Consider the following 18574-nt stretch of genomic DNA (forward strand, 5'->3'; position numbering starts at 1 on the left):
CGGGAGTGGGCGGGCGGTGGGGGGAGGCCCGGGGCGGGAGGGGCGCGGCGGGGCGGGGCCTCCGCCCTCCTCTTTCCACAGCCACCGCCAAGGCCCGCGCCCCGCCTGGCCGGCGCACCCAGCCCGGCCTCGACGTCAGCCTCCCTCCGGAGACCCGCTCGGAGACACCCCACAGCCACACATCCCTGGCAGCTTGTCCCCCAATCACCCTCATGCACCCTGTGCCCGTGGGCCCCGTGCCCTCAAGAGCTACCGTCTAGGGGGACACAGCGCGGGCGCTGAGAAGGAGGGCATGGGGTTTTCAGTGTGGGGAAGGGGTCGTGGCCCCTCCATGAGCAGTCACAGAAGACTTCTTGCAAGTGGTGACCTGGGCCGAGGGAGGAGGGGTGGTCGTGATTGGCACATTGGGATTTAGGGAGGTGAGCCTGTGTGCTCAGAGGCTGGCTGGGGCTGGATGCTGCGAGACCTTCTAGGCCATGCTGAGGCTGCTTAGACGTCACCTTCAGGAAAATGGGAGCCACAGAAGACTCTGGACCAGTGCAGCGACGTGGTCAGAGCTGTGCTTTAGAGCCCCTTGACTTCTGTGGGGGGGAAGACAGAGGCTGCTGGAATAATCGTGGCTGGTCCAGGGAGGTGGACAGTGGAGGCCAGAGGGCAGAGTCAAGTGTGAGAGGAGTTAAGGAGGTGGAGTAGGCAGGATTTGAATGTGGGGGTGAGGGACCTAGTAAAAGGGAGGTATCGAGGATAGTGCCCAGGCTTCTGGTTAGGCAATGGGAAGGGTGGTCCAGGAGGATGGTGGTCAGATGTGTTAAGTTAGAGGTGCCTGTGGGACTTCCATGTATCCACAAGGGAAGTGAGACTTCTGGGCTAGAGATGAGGAGTTCATGCTGTACGGATGGTGACTGATGCCATGGGGGCAATGCCCAGGGACGGAGTGCAGGGGAGAGGAAGCCCAGGCCAGGATGTGGGCACCACCAACATTCAAAGGGCGTGCAGAAGAAGAGGGTCAGCAAAGGAAACCAGGAAGGTGCTGCTGGGAAGTGGGAGGAAACCAGGAGAGCAGTGACTCAAAAGGCAAAGGCAGAGTGTGGCTAGGGGGCCAGGGAAGCCTCCAGGCTCAGGTGTCACAGAAGGGTGTCCTTTGGGACTGGCAGTTAGGAGCTGGTGGTTGAGGTGGGAGGCAGGGGCAGGAGCCAGGTTCCAGGAGCCAGAGGACCAGCCACAGGGGTGGACTGGAGGCAGTGAGTACAGTGGTGGAGTCTAGAGGAACTGAGGCCAGGAGAAGGGGGGTTGGGAGGTGTGTGTGTGTGTGTGTGTGTGTGTGTGTGTGTGTGTGTGTTCAACAGGTCCAGAAAAGGAGCAGGGAAGGCCCAAGGCTGCCTGTCTCTGGGTCTGGGCCTACCTCCATTGCCCCTTCCCCCTCGTCCCGCCTGCCCTCCGAGGGCCTCCCACTTTGCTGTCCCCCTGCCAAGGTACACACCAGCCCCGCCACTCCTCAGTGGGGCCTCTCACCCTCGCCCACCTCCAGAGCCTGGGCCCGCTCCTGTCCTACCACTCAGATTGGGGGGATGGAAAGGGGTCTTGGGGTATGGCCTCTGGCCTGAGCCAGCCCAGGGGGACTACAGGAGAGCCAGGTTGGGGCACTGCCTGAGGAAGGGGAGAGGACCTGGTTGGCAGGTACCTAAGAGGACACTGGCTAGGGTGGAGAGCTGGGACCCTCCCCCAAAGCTGGTGTGAAAACCAGGCCCTTGATGGGGATCAGATGGGGGTTGGATGTTTAGGGAGGAGGCGGGAGCTAAGCAGCAGAAACTGAAGGTTGATAGTGTGGACTGTGCTGAGGAAGGGGCTCCACACACACAGACACTCAAACATACTCAGCCAATCCCCCACGATCTCACCCCTGACTCTCCTGACTCACTTCATAAACTTTCCTGAGGCCCTCCAGCCTGGTTCTAGGAGGTGCACACCCTCTCCAGCCCCCTCCCTTGTTTTTCCCCTGCTGAATGCCCTGCTGGGACAGAGGACTCCAGCTCCTTCTCCTTTCAACTGCCCTAGGAGGCCTAACTGGTGTCCTGTGGCCCTAGTGTTCCCTGGTCTCTCCAGGTGAGCCTCAGCTGCCCATCCTCCAACAGAGGCTGAGATAGCCATGCTACGACCCTGTGCAGCGACCCTGTGCAGCTGGCTCTTTGCGTAGCAAATCTCAAGGCAGGAAATGAGGGTCCTGGAGCCAGCAGCCTATAGACTCTCCCACCCAGGCTTACCCCTGGGTGAAGCCAGCCCAGACTCCAGCCAGGCTCCCCATCCCACCTGCCAGGGGCTTCCACCTTTGGTCTGTCTGTCTCTGGTGGTGTCTGGATTTCAGTGGGTCAGCTCTGTCAGTGGTTACCTGCTGTGTGGCCCTGGACAAGTTGCTGTGTCTCTCTGGGCTTCAATTCCCTCAGCCACAAGAATCAAAGACTGGCCAGAAAGGATTCAAGGACTGTTCTAGGCCTGAGCAGAGGTATCAGATGGGATGGGTGGTTAAACTGAACCAGATGAGGCATGTAACCTGCTTAGCACAGCCCCTGGCTGAGCCGGTGCTGGCACCTGCCTGGTGGTTCCGAGCATGAATTGAGGAGTCAAGTAGACCAGGGTTTGGATCCAAGTTCTGCCTCCCTGCGACTGTGGGCAAGTGACTTCATTTTCCAAACCTCAAATTCCTCCTCTTTAAAAGGGGGATAATGACACTCCTTTATGACCAGAGCTAAGCCTCGAAAGGCTCTTACTCAGGCACTCGCCTGAGCACTTTACATAAATCAATTCATTTAACACTCACAACAACCCTTGGAGATCGGTATTATTATTGTTTTTAAATATATCTATTGATTTCAGAGAGAGGAAGGGAGAGAGATAGAAACATCAATGATGAGAGTCAATTGGCTGCCTCCTGCACAACCCCCACTGGGGATCGAGCCTGTAACCAGGGCATGTGCCCTGACCAGGAATCGAACCAGTCTCCTGGATCATAGGTCAATGTTCAACCACCGGGCCACGCCAGCCGGGCGACATTGGTATTATTATTGTCCTCACCCTGTAGATGGGAAAACTGCGGCAGGCAGGTTAACTGGCTCCCTACATCCACATGGCCAGGAAGTGGTTGAGCTGGGAATCCAGGCAGGCTGGCTCCCTACTTTTCTCCTTTCCCACCAGCTATAGGGCCTCTTAGAAGAGATAGTGAATTAAAAGGGCTTAACACAAGCCTGGCACATAGTAACCACTCAATAAATGTTAGTAATTGTTATCACTGTTACCACAATTCTCCCATTCCTTCTCTATTACTATCTTAGGGTGTGTGTTTTTAATGTTTTCATTGATCTGAGAGAGAAAAGAAGGGAGAGAGAGAGAGAAAAACATTGATTTGCTGTTCCACTTATTTATGCATTCATTGGCTGATTCTTATATTGCCCTGACTGGGGATCAAACCCACAACCTTGGTGTATCGGGACGACGCTCTAACTAACTGAGCTATCCGACCAGGGCTTTCAATTTCTGTCTTGATCTATGGAAATAAGAGAACTCTGGGCTCCAACTACCCACCCTAGGTTGGAGCCTGGGGAGGGCCTGGATAAAACCTTCTTCTTGCCACCCCTTCCATCTCTCTGGCAAGATTTGTGGCCAGGGATGTGCAAATAGCTTGGGGAGGGGGTGTGGTGCTGGTAAATTCCTGCTCCACCAAGGTCTTGCTCATACTGCACCCTCCATCCCCACCCCTGACTTCCCATATCTGCTACAATTCCTGGGAAGTCCTTCTGTCTGTCTAGCCCTTCTTCCTTCTTTTCAGTCACCAGAGGCCTCGCCTACAGGACTAGAGAAATGAAGACCACCTCCTGCAGCCCCCAGTATCCTCATATCCACTCCAGGGGATCTCTCAGCCTCATCCTCAAAAATCCCAGTAATGCAATGGAAATTAAAGTTAGCTTAAATATTCTAATCTTATAACAATTTTGCTCCAATCAACATCTAAATGTGACCACATGTGCCCAGACCACCCAGAGGCCTGGTTGGTGGTTTAGGGGATGGTACAGGGCTCCCTGGGGGAGAGGTCTGCAGGTCATTGGGTCCCTCCCTGTTTTCTGTTGGCCTGCCCACACTGAGCAATCCTTTCCCTTCCTCACCTTTCCTCAGGCAGCTCAGGAACCCTGGTAGGCCATGGGTGGAGTCCCCTTATACTCCCTCCTAAACCGCTGGGCTGAGGGCCGGTGACGCTCCACAGGCAAGGAGATGCCAGGGCTGGCTTCATGGGCAGGTAGCCTGTGCTCAGAAGGGCTTGGTTTAATGCTCTGCTGGGTCAACTTGAAATTCATAATGATTTCGTTCATAATAATTTTTGAACAAAGGGGCTCTGCATTTTCACGAAATTACCACCTGCACACACTCAGACACTCAAATGTTCACACACATGGTTTTACATGACAGCTCCCCGGATGATAGTCATGTTCATCATAACTGCCAATTAGGAAACACTCAGCCTATGCCAGGACATCTACACACTTCATCTTGCTTCATCCTCAAAACAGACAGCAAGGTAGGCATTCCGATCCCAATTTACCAGATGAAAAAACTGCAGCTCTGAGTTCCAATCCTGTCCATTATCATATAACCAATAAGTAGCAGAGCCAGGACTTTTCGTTTTCAACCTCTCTTCTCCTCCCCACCACACACGCATTGTGTTCAGCTGCTTCCCCATGGGCTGAAGCGCCCGGCTCCTCCATATCCCCTTCCCCCAGCACAGGGCTACATTTTTATTAAATGAAAGAATTCACATACACACATACTCCCCAAGAAATACAAGGAAAGAGACACACTGAAACACAAAAAATATGTATGTAACACATAATGTACCAGATAAGAGGTGTCCAGTTCTGGACTATTTGGGTTCAAGTCCTGACTCTACTATGTATTAGGGGTGCATCCGTTTTCTTATCTGTACAACGGGAATGGCGATAGGGTTGTTGTGAACGCTATGAGAAATGCACGTGAAGTGCTTAGACCAGCATTGGCACAGTCACTCTTCAATAAATGTTAGCTGTTGCTATGAATAACATGTGTGCACACACACATGCTCTCATGCCCACCACACCATCTTCCCAGCCCTCTTCTAGTCTTGTGCAGTCCTAGATGCCCGCATGGCTGACAACTCCAGGCCCCAGAACCAGAAGGGAAGAGCAGCTGCTTCTCTCGCATCCTCCGTCCTCTGGGGCTATACCTGGGTGGGCTCATGCGTGTGTTGGGGGGGGGGGGTGCTGCTCCTCACCAGCTCTGGGTCTATCAGAGGAGGCTTCCTGGAGGAGGCCTCAGCCCAAGCAGGTTGAGCCAGGCTTAGGCAGGAGGGTGCTGCCCTGTGCCTTGGCTCCCTCCACTGTTCCTCACAACACCCACCTCCCAACCTCTGCTGCAGCGCCCTCTCTCCACCCCCTTCCCCACAGCAGAAACTTTCCTCTCCTCCTGCCAGAAGCGTAAATTGCCCCCAGGAATGCACTGCATCCCACAGCTCCCCTGGCAGTGGCCGGCAGTAGTCCTGGGGTCAGGCCTGGCCCTACATCAAAGGCTGGGGATCCGTAACAGCGAGGCTCCTTGCCTGCTGCCACCCTCCCCCGCCTCCCACCAGCCCTCTGGCTTCCAGGGAACAGCACATGGTAGCACTTAAGCTCTGGGAGAACGGGAGGATGCTTTTCCTGCACCACCACCCCCAACCATCCACAATGAACTACTTGTTAGGAGACTATTTTAATTTTACTTAATGCAATTTCTGCTCCTAGGCCTCTGTTGCCACCTCCTTCTCAGACCTGGATGCCCAGCACAAATGTAAGGAGGCCAATCCACCAGGGAAAGGCATAACCTGAGTATGGAAATGTCCTGGGGCAGGAACAGGACTCCAGCATCAGGGGAACTGGTGCTCTGGTCTCGACTCAAGAGGTAAGGGGTTGGTTAGGGGAGGGCTCAGAGCTAGCTTGTACAACTCAGCAGGTCAGCATGAGAGTCTGGGGTGTGTATGGGGGCCAAAGACTTCATAGCCAGAGTGTTCTTTCCAATGTCCTGGGTTTAGTAGGCAAGCCCTCAGCCTGGCAACCATCTGAGCTTTGCATTCAGGTCTCGTTGGCATGACTGGAGGAAAGGGGCACTTCCTGGCTCTGACCAGCCTCTGAGATTAGCTCCATCAGGTGCATCTTCTAGCAAATTCTGAAACCCAGGGGTCCAATGGTCACTCTCTGGAACAGTGCAGTGGTGATCTGGAGACCCCTGGTGGCCAACAGCTGCAGGACAAGACCTTTCCTTAGAGCTCTGCCCGGCCATCATCAAGCCTAAAAGCCACCAGCAGGCCCCCTCCAGCCCCAGAACTCCCCTGCCACCCAGGCTCTTTGGGTACCCTCCTTAGCCGACCCTTCCCATATAGCCAGGCACACCTGCCCCATCTTACATTCCAGGACATCAAGGAGAATGGGAATGGCGCAGCCTGGTGTGCGGGTAGGGTCCCAGTCTCCCAGTCAGAGTAAAGTAGAGGGATACGTAATCTACAATAATTAATTCTGGGTGGGGGGACCAGCTGTTTGGTTGCTGGGACTTGCATGTTTGGCTCATTTGGGAAAGATGATGAGGTGGTGTTTCAAATAGCTCTTTCCTTTCCCTCACACAACTGCACATCACACAACCCTGGGGCTGTAACTGGGAAAGTTACTAAGGGGCTTTGTTTCCACAGCTTGCCGACCCTGTAATGCTGCCCAAGATTAACTCTGGGAAAGGAAATATCCAAAACCTCACGCCATACAAACGGCTGCTGGAAAGTAGATTGTGGTACTGGGAGGGGAGGAAGGGTGAGGGCCCCCCTGGAGAAGGGAAAGGGTGGTGCAGCTCACTTTTCTTGGCAGGGTCCAGACACCGCACAACGCTTTCCACGTCTGGGCCCCGGCATTCATCCCCTTCATCTCTCCTTCATTCACTCAAAACCGAATGCAACTGGACCCAGGCTTATCCTGGGTTCTAAGAATACAGTTTACCAAAATGGGGTGCCTTCCCTAGGCCCCAAATTGTACCTTGTAGGGGAAGTAGAGGCTTCGAGAAGGATGGGATCCTGGAGAGTATGAGCCTCCCTATACTTGGGGACACAAAAGTGACCTTTCCACACCCTGGCTGGGTGGCTCAGTCAGTTGGAGTGTCGTCCCATGCATCAAAAGGTTGTGGGTTTGATTCCCGGTAAGGGCACATACCTAGGTTGTGGGTTCCATCCCTGGTTGGGGTACATACAGGAAGCGGCCGATTGATGTTTCTCTCTCCCTTCCTCTCTCTCTAAAATCAATGGAGCCCAGCCGGGCGTGGCTCAGCAGTTGAGCATGGATCGACCTAGGATCCAGATAGAGGTTCGATTCCCCGTCAGGGCACATGCAAGGTCGTGGGCTCGATCCCCCCAGTAGGGGACGTGCAGGAGGCAGCAGCCGATCAATGACAATTCTCTCATCACTGATGTTTCTCTCTCTCTCTCTCTTCCTCTCTCTGAAATCAATAAAGATATATTAAAAATAAAATCTTTCTCTTTAAAAAAATATAAATAAATAAAACAAAATCAATGGAAACATATCCTCAGGTGAAGATATAAAAAAGAATAGTGAGCTTTCTTCCTTCTTGGCAGCCTAATGGAGCTGCAAGAGGCAGGTCATGTGCAAACTGCATCTCCTCCTGGTGTCCCCGAACCCTAGTCCTAACCTACACTGAGACACTCTTCAAGCACAATGCATCATTATTGGTCCTCACCTCAGTCCTACTAACCTTGGGGAAGGCCTGGAGGCCCCATCCTACCCCCACCCACCCCGCCTCCAACAACCTGAGTATTGAGACCTTAAGGCCCTAGATATCCTCAAGACAAGTACTACCAAACAAGGTCTGACAACCTCTGATCCCCCTAAACCCTTTAAAAGCTATCCTAAGCTCTGTAAGGCTAGTAGAGGAAGCCACAGGCCTGCTCCCCTCCTCTCACAATACTAACCAGGCATCATCATTAAGAACATGGGCTTTGGAGTTTGGCTGGGGCTTTGAACCCTACCATCCCCACTTACTAGCTGTCTGACCTTGGACAACTTGCGGCCTCCCCTCTAAAAATGGAATTATTGTGAATTAGATAATGCATACAAAGTATTCAGTACAGTCTGACACATGGTAAGCACACAATAAATGGTTCCCAACACTAGGGTTTACATGGTCTTTTTAAGCCAAAACCCCAAATTGGTGACCAAGAGCCCAGCGTAGTCCATTTTGATATGTCTGGGACAATGTCTGCTTCTAGATTTTACTACAGAGTAGACCCAAAATAACTCTTAAAGGGCCTACTTTGCTCCTAGGTTTCCCAGGCTCTTTGGTCTGTGGGAAAAGTCATTCCTAGACCAAGTAAAATCAAGGCAGGACCCAGGAACTTAGTTGGTCCCCTCACCCCATTGTAATAAAATTCCCAGGGCTGAGCAGAAAAAAAAACAGGATAGAATTGGGACTTCACTCAAGAATGTATCTTTATTGAAGAATTTGTAAGAAAAAAGGATGAACCCTCTGTAAAAAGAGGAGATGTTGCCTCCAAACAGCAGGGAGGAATGAGACCTGGGTGGCTTCCCAGAAGTCAGTGTCTCCAGCACGACTGGCTCCCCTCTCCCAGCAAGCACTAGATGTGTCCACTACCACCAGCAGCTCCCACCCACCCCTCCCCGCCTCTCCTCCCCACCCCACAAACCTGGGTCCCTACAGCCAGGCGCCAATGGCTTTCTGAAGGCCCAGGGATAGATGTGCTAGGCTTGCCTCTTAAAGGGGTCAAAGTGGGTTTTGCTTTGGAAAATTCAAACAGGAATGTAAAATGGTTGAGCTCTTTCTAGTCCAACCAAGGATTACTACATCTATCCCCTCTGAAGGGAAAGGGAGCAAAGGGTTTCCCTCCTGAATGCACGCTTGTGGGGTAAATGGACTATGTCACAGTCTGCTCTTTACTAGCATGGAGAATGGAAACAAGGTTAGAAGAATATATAACATCCGTGTTAAAGAGTCACTGAGTTCTAGAGGGCAGAGGGAGCACTGAGGCTTTCAGATTCCAACCAGTACTCCTGCTGGCTACCCTGAAGTCCTGGGGACGGTCATTCCTCTCCAGCTGGGAGATTGTCCTCAATCCGCCTGATGAACCTCATCCGGATTTCTGTCACACCATCTCCTTTCAGGGTGTCCTGGACAAACTTGGCCTCTACAGCCATCTGGACCTGGGGGAAAGTGGGAAAAATGAAGGGGTGACTGCCTAGCCACAGCCTCTAGGGAACCACTGGGGATAGGGCTAGAATTGGCTCATCCACAGTAGCCAAAAAAGGAGGCTGGTTTCCCAACGGACAAGATTGTCATTCCAATGTTCCCCCGTAGAAGGCAGTGGCCCTGAGCCATAAGGAGACTTAGTAAAGAACACACCCAAATGAGACTGTCACCAAATAAGTCAACATGGAAATGGATGGTGTGGTCTTTGGGTACTGACAGCACCATCTCCTAGTCTAGTAGGGAGGATCATCACCATGTAGAGATGTACAGCGTGCGTCCTATGATCAGCAGCATCACCATCTCAGGCAGCAAAGCACTAGGTAAGCCAAAGGCCTTCTCTCTCTCTCCCTCTTATTCAAACATTTATCCAGTCCCTACTACATTTAAGGTGACCCAGAAGTTAAAGAGCTGTACTCACCATCTCCAAGGCTCCCCGCAACACCCCACACAAGAGATTGGAATAAATAAGGGATGAGTGGCTATCAGGAAGTTCCACAAAGTCCACCAAGGGGTTATTTTCCAAAATGAGGGAGAATTCGTCACCAGCTGGGCTCCAATTGGTGATGCTCGGAGTGATGCCCAAGTACATCTTGAATGCTACCTGTAAAGGGGACACACAAGAGCACTATGGGACGAGCAGTAGGGGCTGTACAATAGGGAAGGTGATGGGCTGGCAAAGGGGAACTAAGTGGCTCAGGAACTAGACTGTGGCTCTGCAAGACATTGAAGCTTTAGGCATTCAGGGCAAAAAAAAGGCATCCGTGCACAATTCCAAACCCTCTCTTTCAAGGCATCATACAATGAGGTAACAACTCGCTGTCTACCTGCACTTCTCAGCGGAAGGAAGCACTGACCTTCTAAGTGGGGTGCCTGCCCTGAACCAGCATCTGAGTGCAGAGAGGCCCAGCCTTCCTGTCCTCTGTCTGTGCTGTCTGAGCCCTTCTTCTCGAATGGAAATACAGGTCACTGGGGCGGAATTACTCTGAAGACAGCATTCCCTCTACCTACCCTCCCAATTCCAAACCCTCACAAAACCCTCACTGTCAACCCTCTCTTAGATTTGGGCAAGGCCAACATGTTGTACAACAGAAAGAACCAACCTTTAGGTAACTGACATTACAAAGCTATAGGTGTTTTATCATTTATTATTAATCCTATATTATGTAACACTAATATTAATAGCAAACATTTACTACACACACACATTAAGTGCATTCATTTTACGTGAATGCTCATGTTCATTTTTTCATTTACTCCTTACAACAACCCTGTGAGGAAACTCTTATTTTCTTCATTTTAAGGATGAGGTAACTGGTAATTAAAGAGATTAAAAGTAAGTTACCTAAGAACTAGTAAGTATTGCTGCCAGAATGTGAAGCAGGTTCTGTATTCTCAACCACCATGCTACTCTGCTACATCTTCACAGTTGAAATCTGGCTCTGATTTCAGTGGGGCTTTAATCCACAGGGGTGATCCCAACCACTCTTCCCTTTTTTATCATCTGTGCTGTTTCCAAACCACCAGGAGGGCTTCTTTAGCTCAAACAGCCGCCTAACTAGTCTTTTGGAATACTAAGGGCCTCTCTAAGGGAGACAGAGATAGTGGTAAGCTGTGCCTCCCAAAGATAGTCCTTTTGCATGGCCAACTGGCCCAGGATAATGACCTTGGCGATGACATCTGCAGTTTCCCGAAAGTCGTGGCACTTCCCCACATTTGACCGTGCCAAGAAATCTTCAATCAGCCGAACTCCAATGTTATAGCCCCTGGGAAGGAAATGAAAGAACAGATTATATTACAGGGTCTGAATGTCTTATATCTGTACATAAGGCTGTTGGTGGTAAAGGAAAATGGAGATAATTCCAAAACATCCCAATAAATGAGCTCAGTGGAAACCAAAATGTTGGTTATGAAAGAGAGGACCGTTCTGAACTCTAAGGGACCACGCAGGTTCAAGCACTAGGGAGGCCCACTCCTGCTGCTCCCACAGCGGAGCTCACTCACATTTTGTCCAGCTGTTTATTCACATCTTCATCATTTTCATAGTCCTTGCATAGTTGCGTGACCAGAGCCCCATAAGTCAGGGTGAAGAGCTCAGAGCTCTAAAAGAGATTCAAAACGCAGTAAGGACCAAGGGGCACAAAAGAGAAAGTTTGGTGAGAATCTGGACTGGCCTCAATGCAACTGTCAGGATTCAAAGGAAGGTCACTTGTGTCTTCTGGGAGAGAATATCATCCCCTGTGGAGTGGCCAAGGAATTTGCCTCTCAGAGTCAATGTGGCAGGGCTGCAGCCAGACCCACTAAAAACAGGCTGTAAAAGGCACCTCATACATTGAGCAGTCACTCTTCCAACACACCGAGGTGGAATTCTGCCAACCCAGAATCCCACTACAGCTACCAAGCCTAGGCTCCAGTTGCCAGGATCTAGTGTGGGAGCAGTAGTCATTCATTAGATCCTGTGAAAGACAGACCCAAAACAGACATTTACAAATTACCCTCTGTGTGTTAGCAGATGTGACCAAGAAGACTACCCCACACCTTAGAATGTCGGAGTATCCTGGCCTCAAGTTAAACTGCACCCCTAAGGCCCCACCCAAGAGCAGCAGAGGACCCAAGGAGTCCTCTCCACAGGGGATGAAATCCACTGCATGGTAATAACCCCTCTTCTAAGTCAGAACCATAGAAAAAAATAATGTTCCTTTTGACACACAGCTAGAATGTTTCCAGAAAAGGGGGTAACTCTGAAAGGAATACAGTCATCTGTGTACTTGGAACACAATATTAACCTGGACTGATTTCTATTATAATCACAGTTAAAATCACAGAAACTCTTTCTCAGATAAAGAATCCTGTCACTTTCCTACCAAGAAACAGAAAAATGTGGAAGGTAAAAAGAAGTGCAAAAACCAAGACTAATGAAAGCAGCAGGTTGGGAGAAAGGCATTATCAGAGTTAAACAAAGTGAGAAGCATGTTAACAGTATATTTGGACCAATGGGTCACACAGATATGAGGCTAAAAAAAATCAAGACTGCCACTCAACCACTCCCTTCTGAAGGGAGGCCTGTCAAACTTGGAGCAGAACATCTTTGTCTTTAAGTGTTCTGGGAAGAAAGTCCAAGTGATGTTAAGACCCGGGCTCTCAGGACCCAGTGCTCCTCACCTCATCCCATGGCCTGGTGGTGAGGCTATTGCAAGAATAATAATGTGAATGCCTTTTGCTTACATACAGCATTCTGTTTTTCATCATCTCATTTTCCACCCCACAATAACTCTGTAAAGCAGAAAGGGCAGCAATTAATCTCATTTTAGAGATGAGGAAACTGAGACTCAGAATGGTTAAGTAATTTGCCCAAGGATACACAGCTAATTATTGACGAAAGTAATTTGGGGGGACAAAAACCAAGAGTTTCTAAGCCAGTGTTCATTCTATATACTGTTCCCCAAAACTGCAATATTAATAAACTCCCTTAAAACAAAACAAAATATTTAGCTGTACTAGGAAGTGAAAGAGAACCAGTTTCAGAATCAGGAAGCTCTTTGAACTAAACTAAAACAGTCAGATTAGGGTATCTCCAAGAGACCATTTACCAAATATGGCAATTAAGGAGAAGCTATTAAGGAGGAGAATGATTTTTTAAGTCAGGTTAAGGTTTGGCACTAGAATGGCTTGGGCATGAATGGATGGAGACAATCCAGCAGTAACCAGTCCATAGAATTGGCATCACTGCATTAAGTCAACAGAGCTTTCCTTCCATTATTAATGAGCCCTTGGAGAGAAACTCCAAGAGCCTCAGGCCACCATGATGCCAAGTAACAAGCATATCATGATGTTATCAAGCTCCTTATAAATGTAGCAGCCCCAATTTACTGATAAGAAAAATTGAGGTCCTAGATAGATTAGATCAGTCCATGGTTACAGAATCAACATGCCTAGGATCTGGGAATGGGATCCCTGACCCAGGCTCTCCACACCCTCTAATTTGCAAGTCTGTCTCCATCTTCAATTGTGAACCAAGCCTATTTGGAACAGTGTGCAACATAAATATATAACTTAAAGGTCTTCATACTTTAAACATAGGAATGGAGCTGTGGTATAGAAAAAAATCATTTAATGTTTACTATGTACCAGGAACTATTTAATTGGAGAGAGACAGATAATGAACCGAATAAATAAAATATATGGTTTGTCAGATAGTGATAAGTGCTGTGGAGGAAACTAAGCACAAAAGGAGATTAGGAGGTATTTATGTTCATGTCAGTTTTAAATCGGGCAGTCAGAGAAGGCCTCATTAAGGTGATATAAAAAAACTGAAGAAAGGATGAGCCACAAAGACAGTATCTGGATGAAAAATTCTAGGCAGCAAGTGAAAAGGCCCTGAGGTGGGAGTATGCTTGCCATGTCTGAGAAACAGGTAGAAAACTAGTGTGATTAGAGAGGACTGAACAAACAGAGAACTGGAGAGGAAGTCAGAGAAGTAAAGAGGAGGTTGCAGAGTCTGAAGACCTGGGTTTTCAGTCCTGTGACACTTTTAACACAAGGTCTCATGGGACCTTGAAGGTCAGCTATTCAATCAATCCAATATCTTCACTGAACATAAGCACCACATTCTCCTTCTCAACAGAAACATGAATCTCTTCTGCAACGCTTCTACTTTCCAATTGCTTTAATTATATTTAATAACAATGGTCATTAACATTTATAAAACTTCCAGAATGTCTTCAGTTTCTCAATGATCCTCATAACAACCATGAGAGAGGTCAGCAGAATATTACTTATCCCCATTTTACAGGTGACAGGTTAAGTAACTAAGACCCAGTCTTTTTAAAAAAAATTTTTTTCGTTTTATCCCCATTAATTTTAGAGAGAGGAAAGGGGGGTAGAGAGCGAGCGAGAAATATCGATGTGAGAAACATGGATGAATCAGCTGCCTCCCAAACATGCCCCCACCGGGGATTGAACCTATAACCCAGGTACATGCAGGAATCGAACCCTAGACCTTTCAGTGTGCAGGCTGATGCTCTAACCACTGAGCAATACCAGCCAGGGCCAAAGAGGGAGATTTTGAATCAACATAAAGAACTTTATGTTGCAACCAATAAGGCATATAGAAAGAATATTGGGTTTGTAGACAGAAGACCAGTTCTGGGTCTGAATTTGCCACTAGCTAGATGTGAAACTTTAGGTCAGTCACTTCACTTTGCTAAACCTCAATCTCCTCACATAAAAACAGTTAACAGCAGAATCTATCATGCCAATCACAAGGTTGCTGGGTGGACCTGAGATAATAGACTTAAAAATGCTTTCTTTGCAGACCAAGAAATCATAGGAGTGGTTTCACACTGGCATAGCCAGTATAACCTCCAAGTACTTCTCCAAGTACTTCAGGCACAACCTGAGCAGAAGAAGCTAAGCCAAGCCCTACACTCAGGTGAGCTACTGCACTTGATGGTTTCCAGAAGGCTTTTTAGTTAGCACCCCAAACATCAAATCTCCTTAAGGGGGCTGATTTTTGGAGCTAATGCTCCAAGAGTCACACTTACTATTTTTGTCAACACAAGTAATCTAGTGTGACTGCCCCAGAATCCAAACTCTCTTCCTCTCCAGCCTCCTGTCATGGAGATTCTGAGTGCTGCTATTAAGTAGTAATTCACCTGAGCTCTGGAGAATAGAGCAGCTGGGATTGGGTTACTAGTAACACAACACGAAAGAAGGGCAGGCCTGACTGTCCATGAGATTCAAGAACCAAACACTACACAGACACATGAAGGCTAATATCTTTACTAATAAAAATGCTAGCTGACATTTACTGTCAACTGTGTTCTTAGATGCAGTTTCACACTGCTCACTTTGCATGCATTATCTACTTCAATTAGTCCTCAGAACATCCCTATGATATAGATACTACTATCTTTTAAATTTACTTTAAAGCTGGTGAAACTGATGCTTAGGATAATGAATACACTTGCCCAAGGTCAAACAGCAAGTAAACAGTGAGGTCAGGACTCAGTCCCAGACAGTGCTATACTCTTGTGTTGGTACTTCCCTGACTCTCTCAGAGAGTATGTGATTTTCAAATTAAGGAATAGGCCTTCATCTCTGCATTTCCCAGAACACCTAGCACAGAGCTTTGCATATAGTTGTGACTCAAGAAAAGTCTGCTAGACAAATGGGCTGTTTCTGTTTGCACAGACCGAAAGGAGAAACCTAGTTACTTGGGCATATTAACCCTTCAAGTCTTGAAAGGTTTCAGTGAAAACACAGCACTCAGAAGACGACTGCAGAAGATTGAGCTGATTGGGAAGATGGAGAAGAGGGCTGCTAGAGGTGAGGACTCCCACAAGCAGAGAGGGAAGGATCATGTGAAAACCAGGTGGCTACAAAGAGGATCATGTGACAAGCCCCAAGCAGGTACCAGTAGGAACTGAATGAGAGGACCCACCATTCATTCATTCAATAAATATAGACTGCCTAGTGCCAGGTGTCATTCTAGGTGCTGAGAATGGAGCAGTGAACAAAAATTCCTACTCTCATGGAGTTTACATTCTCATGGAGAAGACTGAAAGTAAACATGATGTACATATATAATTTATAATGAAATATTTAAAACAAAATAGACAGAGCTATGAAGAAAAACAGTAGAGCAATAGAATCATGTGATCAGGGAAGGCCTCTCTGAGGACCTGACATTTGAGTAATTGTGCATGAAGTGAATCTCTGAGGGAAGGGAGTTCCAAGTAGCAACAGCAGTTGCAAAAGCTTTGAGGCAGGAGTATGCTGTTGCCCCTCCATAATTCCCCTTTCAACAAAGCTGACTGAATACTGGGGTTAGAGGTGGAGACTGCAGGTTCCTACTGAAGTGGCATTAAAAATTTCAATACTGATTTCAGGTTAAAAAACAAAACAAAACACAAAAAACGTACAAAATAAGAGCAAGTTATGAAAACTAAGTGGGAAGACCTCTCATATCTGCTCATATCTTAAGAAACGGAGGAGGAAACATTTACCATGCTCCATGCATTTTACACTGAAATCTCATTTAATCTTAGGTGGGCATTACTGTCCACATTTGATAGATAAGGAAGCTGAGGATCAATTGAGAAAGACAGAATTCCAACCAAAGCCCATGCTTTTTCCCCTACAGGACAGTTTCCTACTTTTCAAAATATTCTTTTTCTTCTTTCTTTAAAGTCTTGGTATTTCCTCCAAAATAGGAATTCTTAACCTGTAATCCATGGAGTATCTTCAGGGGGCCCACAGTTCCCCCAAAATGTAAGTAAATGACTATGTATATGCTTTTCTATTTAGTATTTCTGGGGAGAATATCATGATAGGTATGATCAGCTTCTCAAAAGGGTCTGAGAGAGAAAAAAGGTAAATCCTACTCAGGAGTAACAGGGCCTCCTGCAGCACATTTTTTGGTGGCTGTTCCTGGTATAAAAATGCAAAGGTGTGAGGGAAGTTTAATCATCCCCCTCTAGAGCCAAATGCCAACAAAAGACCCCAGATTTGCCCAGTATGCAAATCTGGATACTCAGTTTTTAAATTGGAAAACAAAGAAAGGCAACATGGGAAATTGTGGAGGAAATAAGAATATGCCAAAGAAAAGGAATACTTGCCAAGAGGTCCCCTTTGGAGAAAAATGTCATCTACCTTACTTTCCAGGCCCAGACGCCATCCATAGGCAGACTTTATGGGACTCTGCGGTGCCCCACTATTCCCAGGACAAGAAGGGAACCTCCCCCTACCAGAGGGGCACCACTGATTACCTACTCTGGCGCACCTCTTACTCCACAGAATAGAAAGTTCCTTTCTGGCAAGACCAGTATCTGAGCATCCCTTACAATGCCAAGGCAAGTGTGCCAGACAGTATGGCCTAGTAGTCTGAAGCATTAGCTTTGGAGGTAGAGAGACAGGGGTTCGAATCCTAATTCTTCCTAAATTTGGGCAAGTTACGTAACCTCTCTGAGCTGTAAAATGACGATATCATCCACCTGAGAGATTATTTTGCGGATTAAGTGAGGTGATATACGGAAAGCGGTTGGCCCAGCGCCTAACACAAAGGAAGAGCAATAGGCGGTAACTATTGTTATTACCGTCGTTGCCGTCGGCCTCGCACAGTGGCACTGCTGCCCTCAGGCCGCGGGGAAGGGGTCTCTGAGCCACTCCAGCGGCCCTCCAACCAGCCTCAAGCCCGGGACGCCCCCGGGGTGCCTCTCCCCCTCAACCCACCAAGCAGCCTCCTCCTTCCTCCTGCGGAACTACCCCCTCTCCGAGCTGAAAGGAGGACCCTTTCCCAACGGCGCCCCGCGTCCGACCCCTTCCCCAGAATGCCTCTCTCCTGCCCCGCCCGCCGAAGTCACACGCTCCGAGTTACCATTTTCTTGCTCTCGGTGCCACGGTTCGCCTGCCTCGACATGGTGCCGGCCGCCCCGACCCACCCCGACACAGGCCCACTAGGCTACCCCCTTCTGACAAGGTCCAACCCAGTCACGGCCCCTCAGCCTTCCGGACTGGCCGGCACCGACTCAACGCGCCTGCGCGGCCTGCCGCGGGGCACCACGGGACTCGTGGTCCGACCGACGAGAGTAGCTCCCCACCCACCCCATAAACGTCGGACTACAATACCCAACAGGCCCGCTGGTAACACCGCCCCTTACCCCCGCTGGACTACAACTCCCAGAGCGCTCCGCGCGCAGCGAACGTGCGGAGCCTGTCTTTCCCTAGGCTGCATACTAGCCACTGGGTGGCGCCCGCCCCTTACGGTAATCCTGTACCATCCACACACTTCTTCCTCCCCACCCACAGCCCTGACTCAGTTATGCTCCACAAATTCCTCTCGGAAAGTCCCTGTTTCCACATAGTTTCTTATACTATTGCTGCAACTCAGAGCTAGAAGACCCCAGGATGTCCCAAAAAACTAGCAATAGCTCACATTCTTTTTTTTTTTTTTAAATATATCTTCATTGATTTCAGAGAGAGGAAAGGAGGGGGGGAGAGAGAGAGAAACGTCAATGATGAGAGAGTCATTGATCAGCTGCAGCCCGCAACCTGGGCATGTGCCCTGACCGGGAATTGAACCCCGATCTCCTGGATCCTAGGTCGGTGCTCACCCGCTGAGCCACGCCCGGCTGGGCAGCTCACATTCAAATCTCTCTTCTTCACTACAAAAATATTTAATGAACACCTACTATGTGTAAAGCATTTTGCTAGTGGCTTTCTCTTCAAACTGCCACCTGTCCCCAAACGCAGCCAGCATCTGCATCCT

General features: G+C 48.8%; 1 protein-coding gene across 1 annotated transcript; it reads right to left on the reverse strand.

Annotated features, from left to right (window-relative positions):
* Window positions 1–8516: 8516 nt before the first annotated feature.
* On the reverse strand, window positions 8517–17936 carry TRAPPC3 (trafficking protein particle complex subunit 3). Its single transcript, XM_081144602.1, has 5 exons — window positions 17684–17936; window positions 11311–11408; window positions 10973–11072; window positions 9728–9910; window positions 8517–9263 (listed from the first exon to the last, which is right to left on the reverse strand). The coding sequence occupies exons 1-5, from the start codon at window positions 17723–17725 to the stop codon at window positions 9144–9146; spliced, it is 543 nt and encodes a 180-aa protein (XP_081000728.1). The 5' UTR covers window positions 17726–17936; the 3' UTR covers window positions 8517–9143.
* Between the last annotated feature and the right edge of the window lie 638 nt (window positions 17937–18574).

The sequence above is a fragment of the Miniopterus schreibersii genome (assembly GCF_964146895.1).
Source record: "Miniopterus schreibersii genome assembly, chromosome: 8".
Taxonomy (NCBI): Eukaryota; Metazoa; Chordata; class Mammalia; order Chiroptera; family Miniopteridae; genus Miniopterus; species Miniopterus schreibersii.

Bases quoted from the DNA above. Each gene is read 5' to 3' on its own strand.
- TRAPPC3 (XM_081144602.1), bottom strand. From the start codon at position 17,725: ATGTCGAGGCAGGCGAACCGTGGCACCGAGAGCAAGAAAATG. The intron at 9,911-10,972 runs GTCATTATCCTG...TCCCCTTTACAG, and splicing joins CTGCAGATGTCATCGCCAAG to GTAGCATTCAAGATGTACTT. The intron at 9,264-9,727 runs GTGAGTACAGCT...ACTTTCCCCCAG, and splicing joins TGCGGGGAGCCTTGGAGATG to GTCCAGATGGCTGTAGAGGC.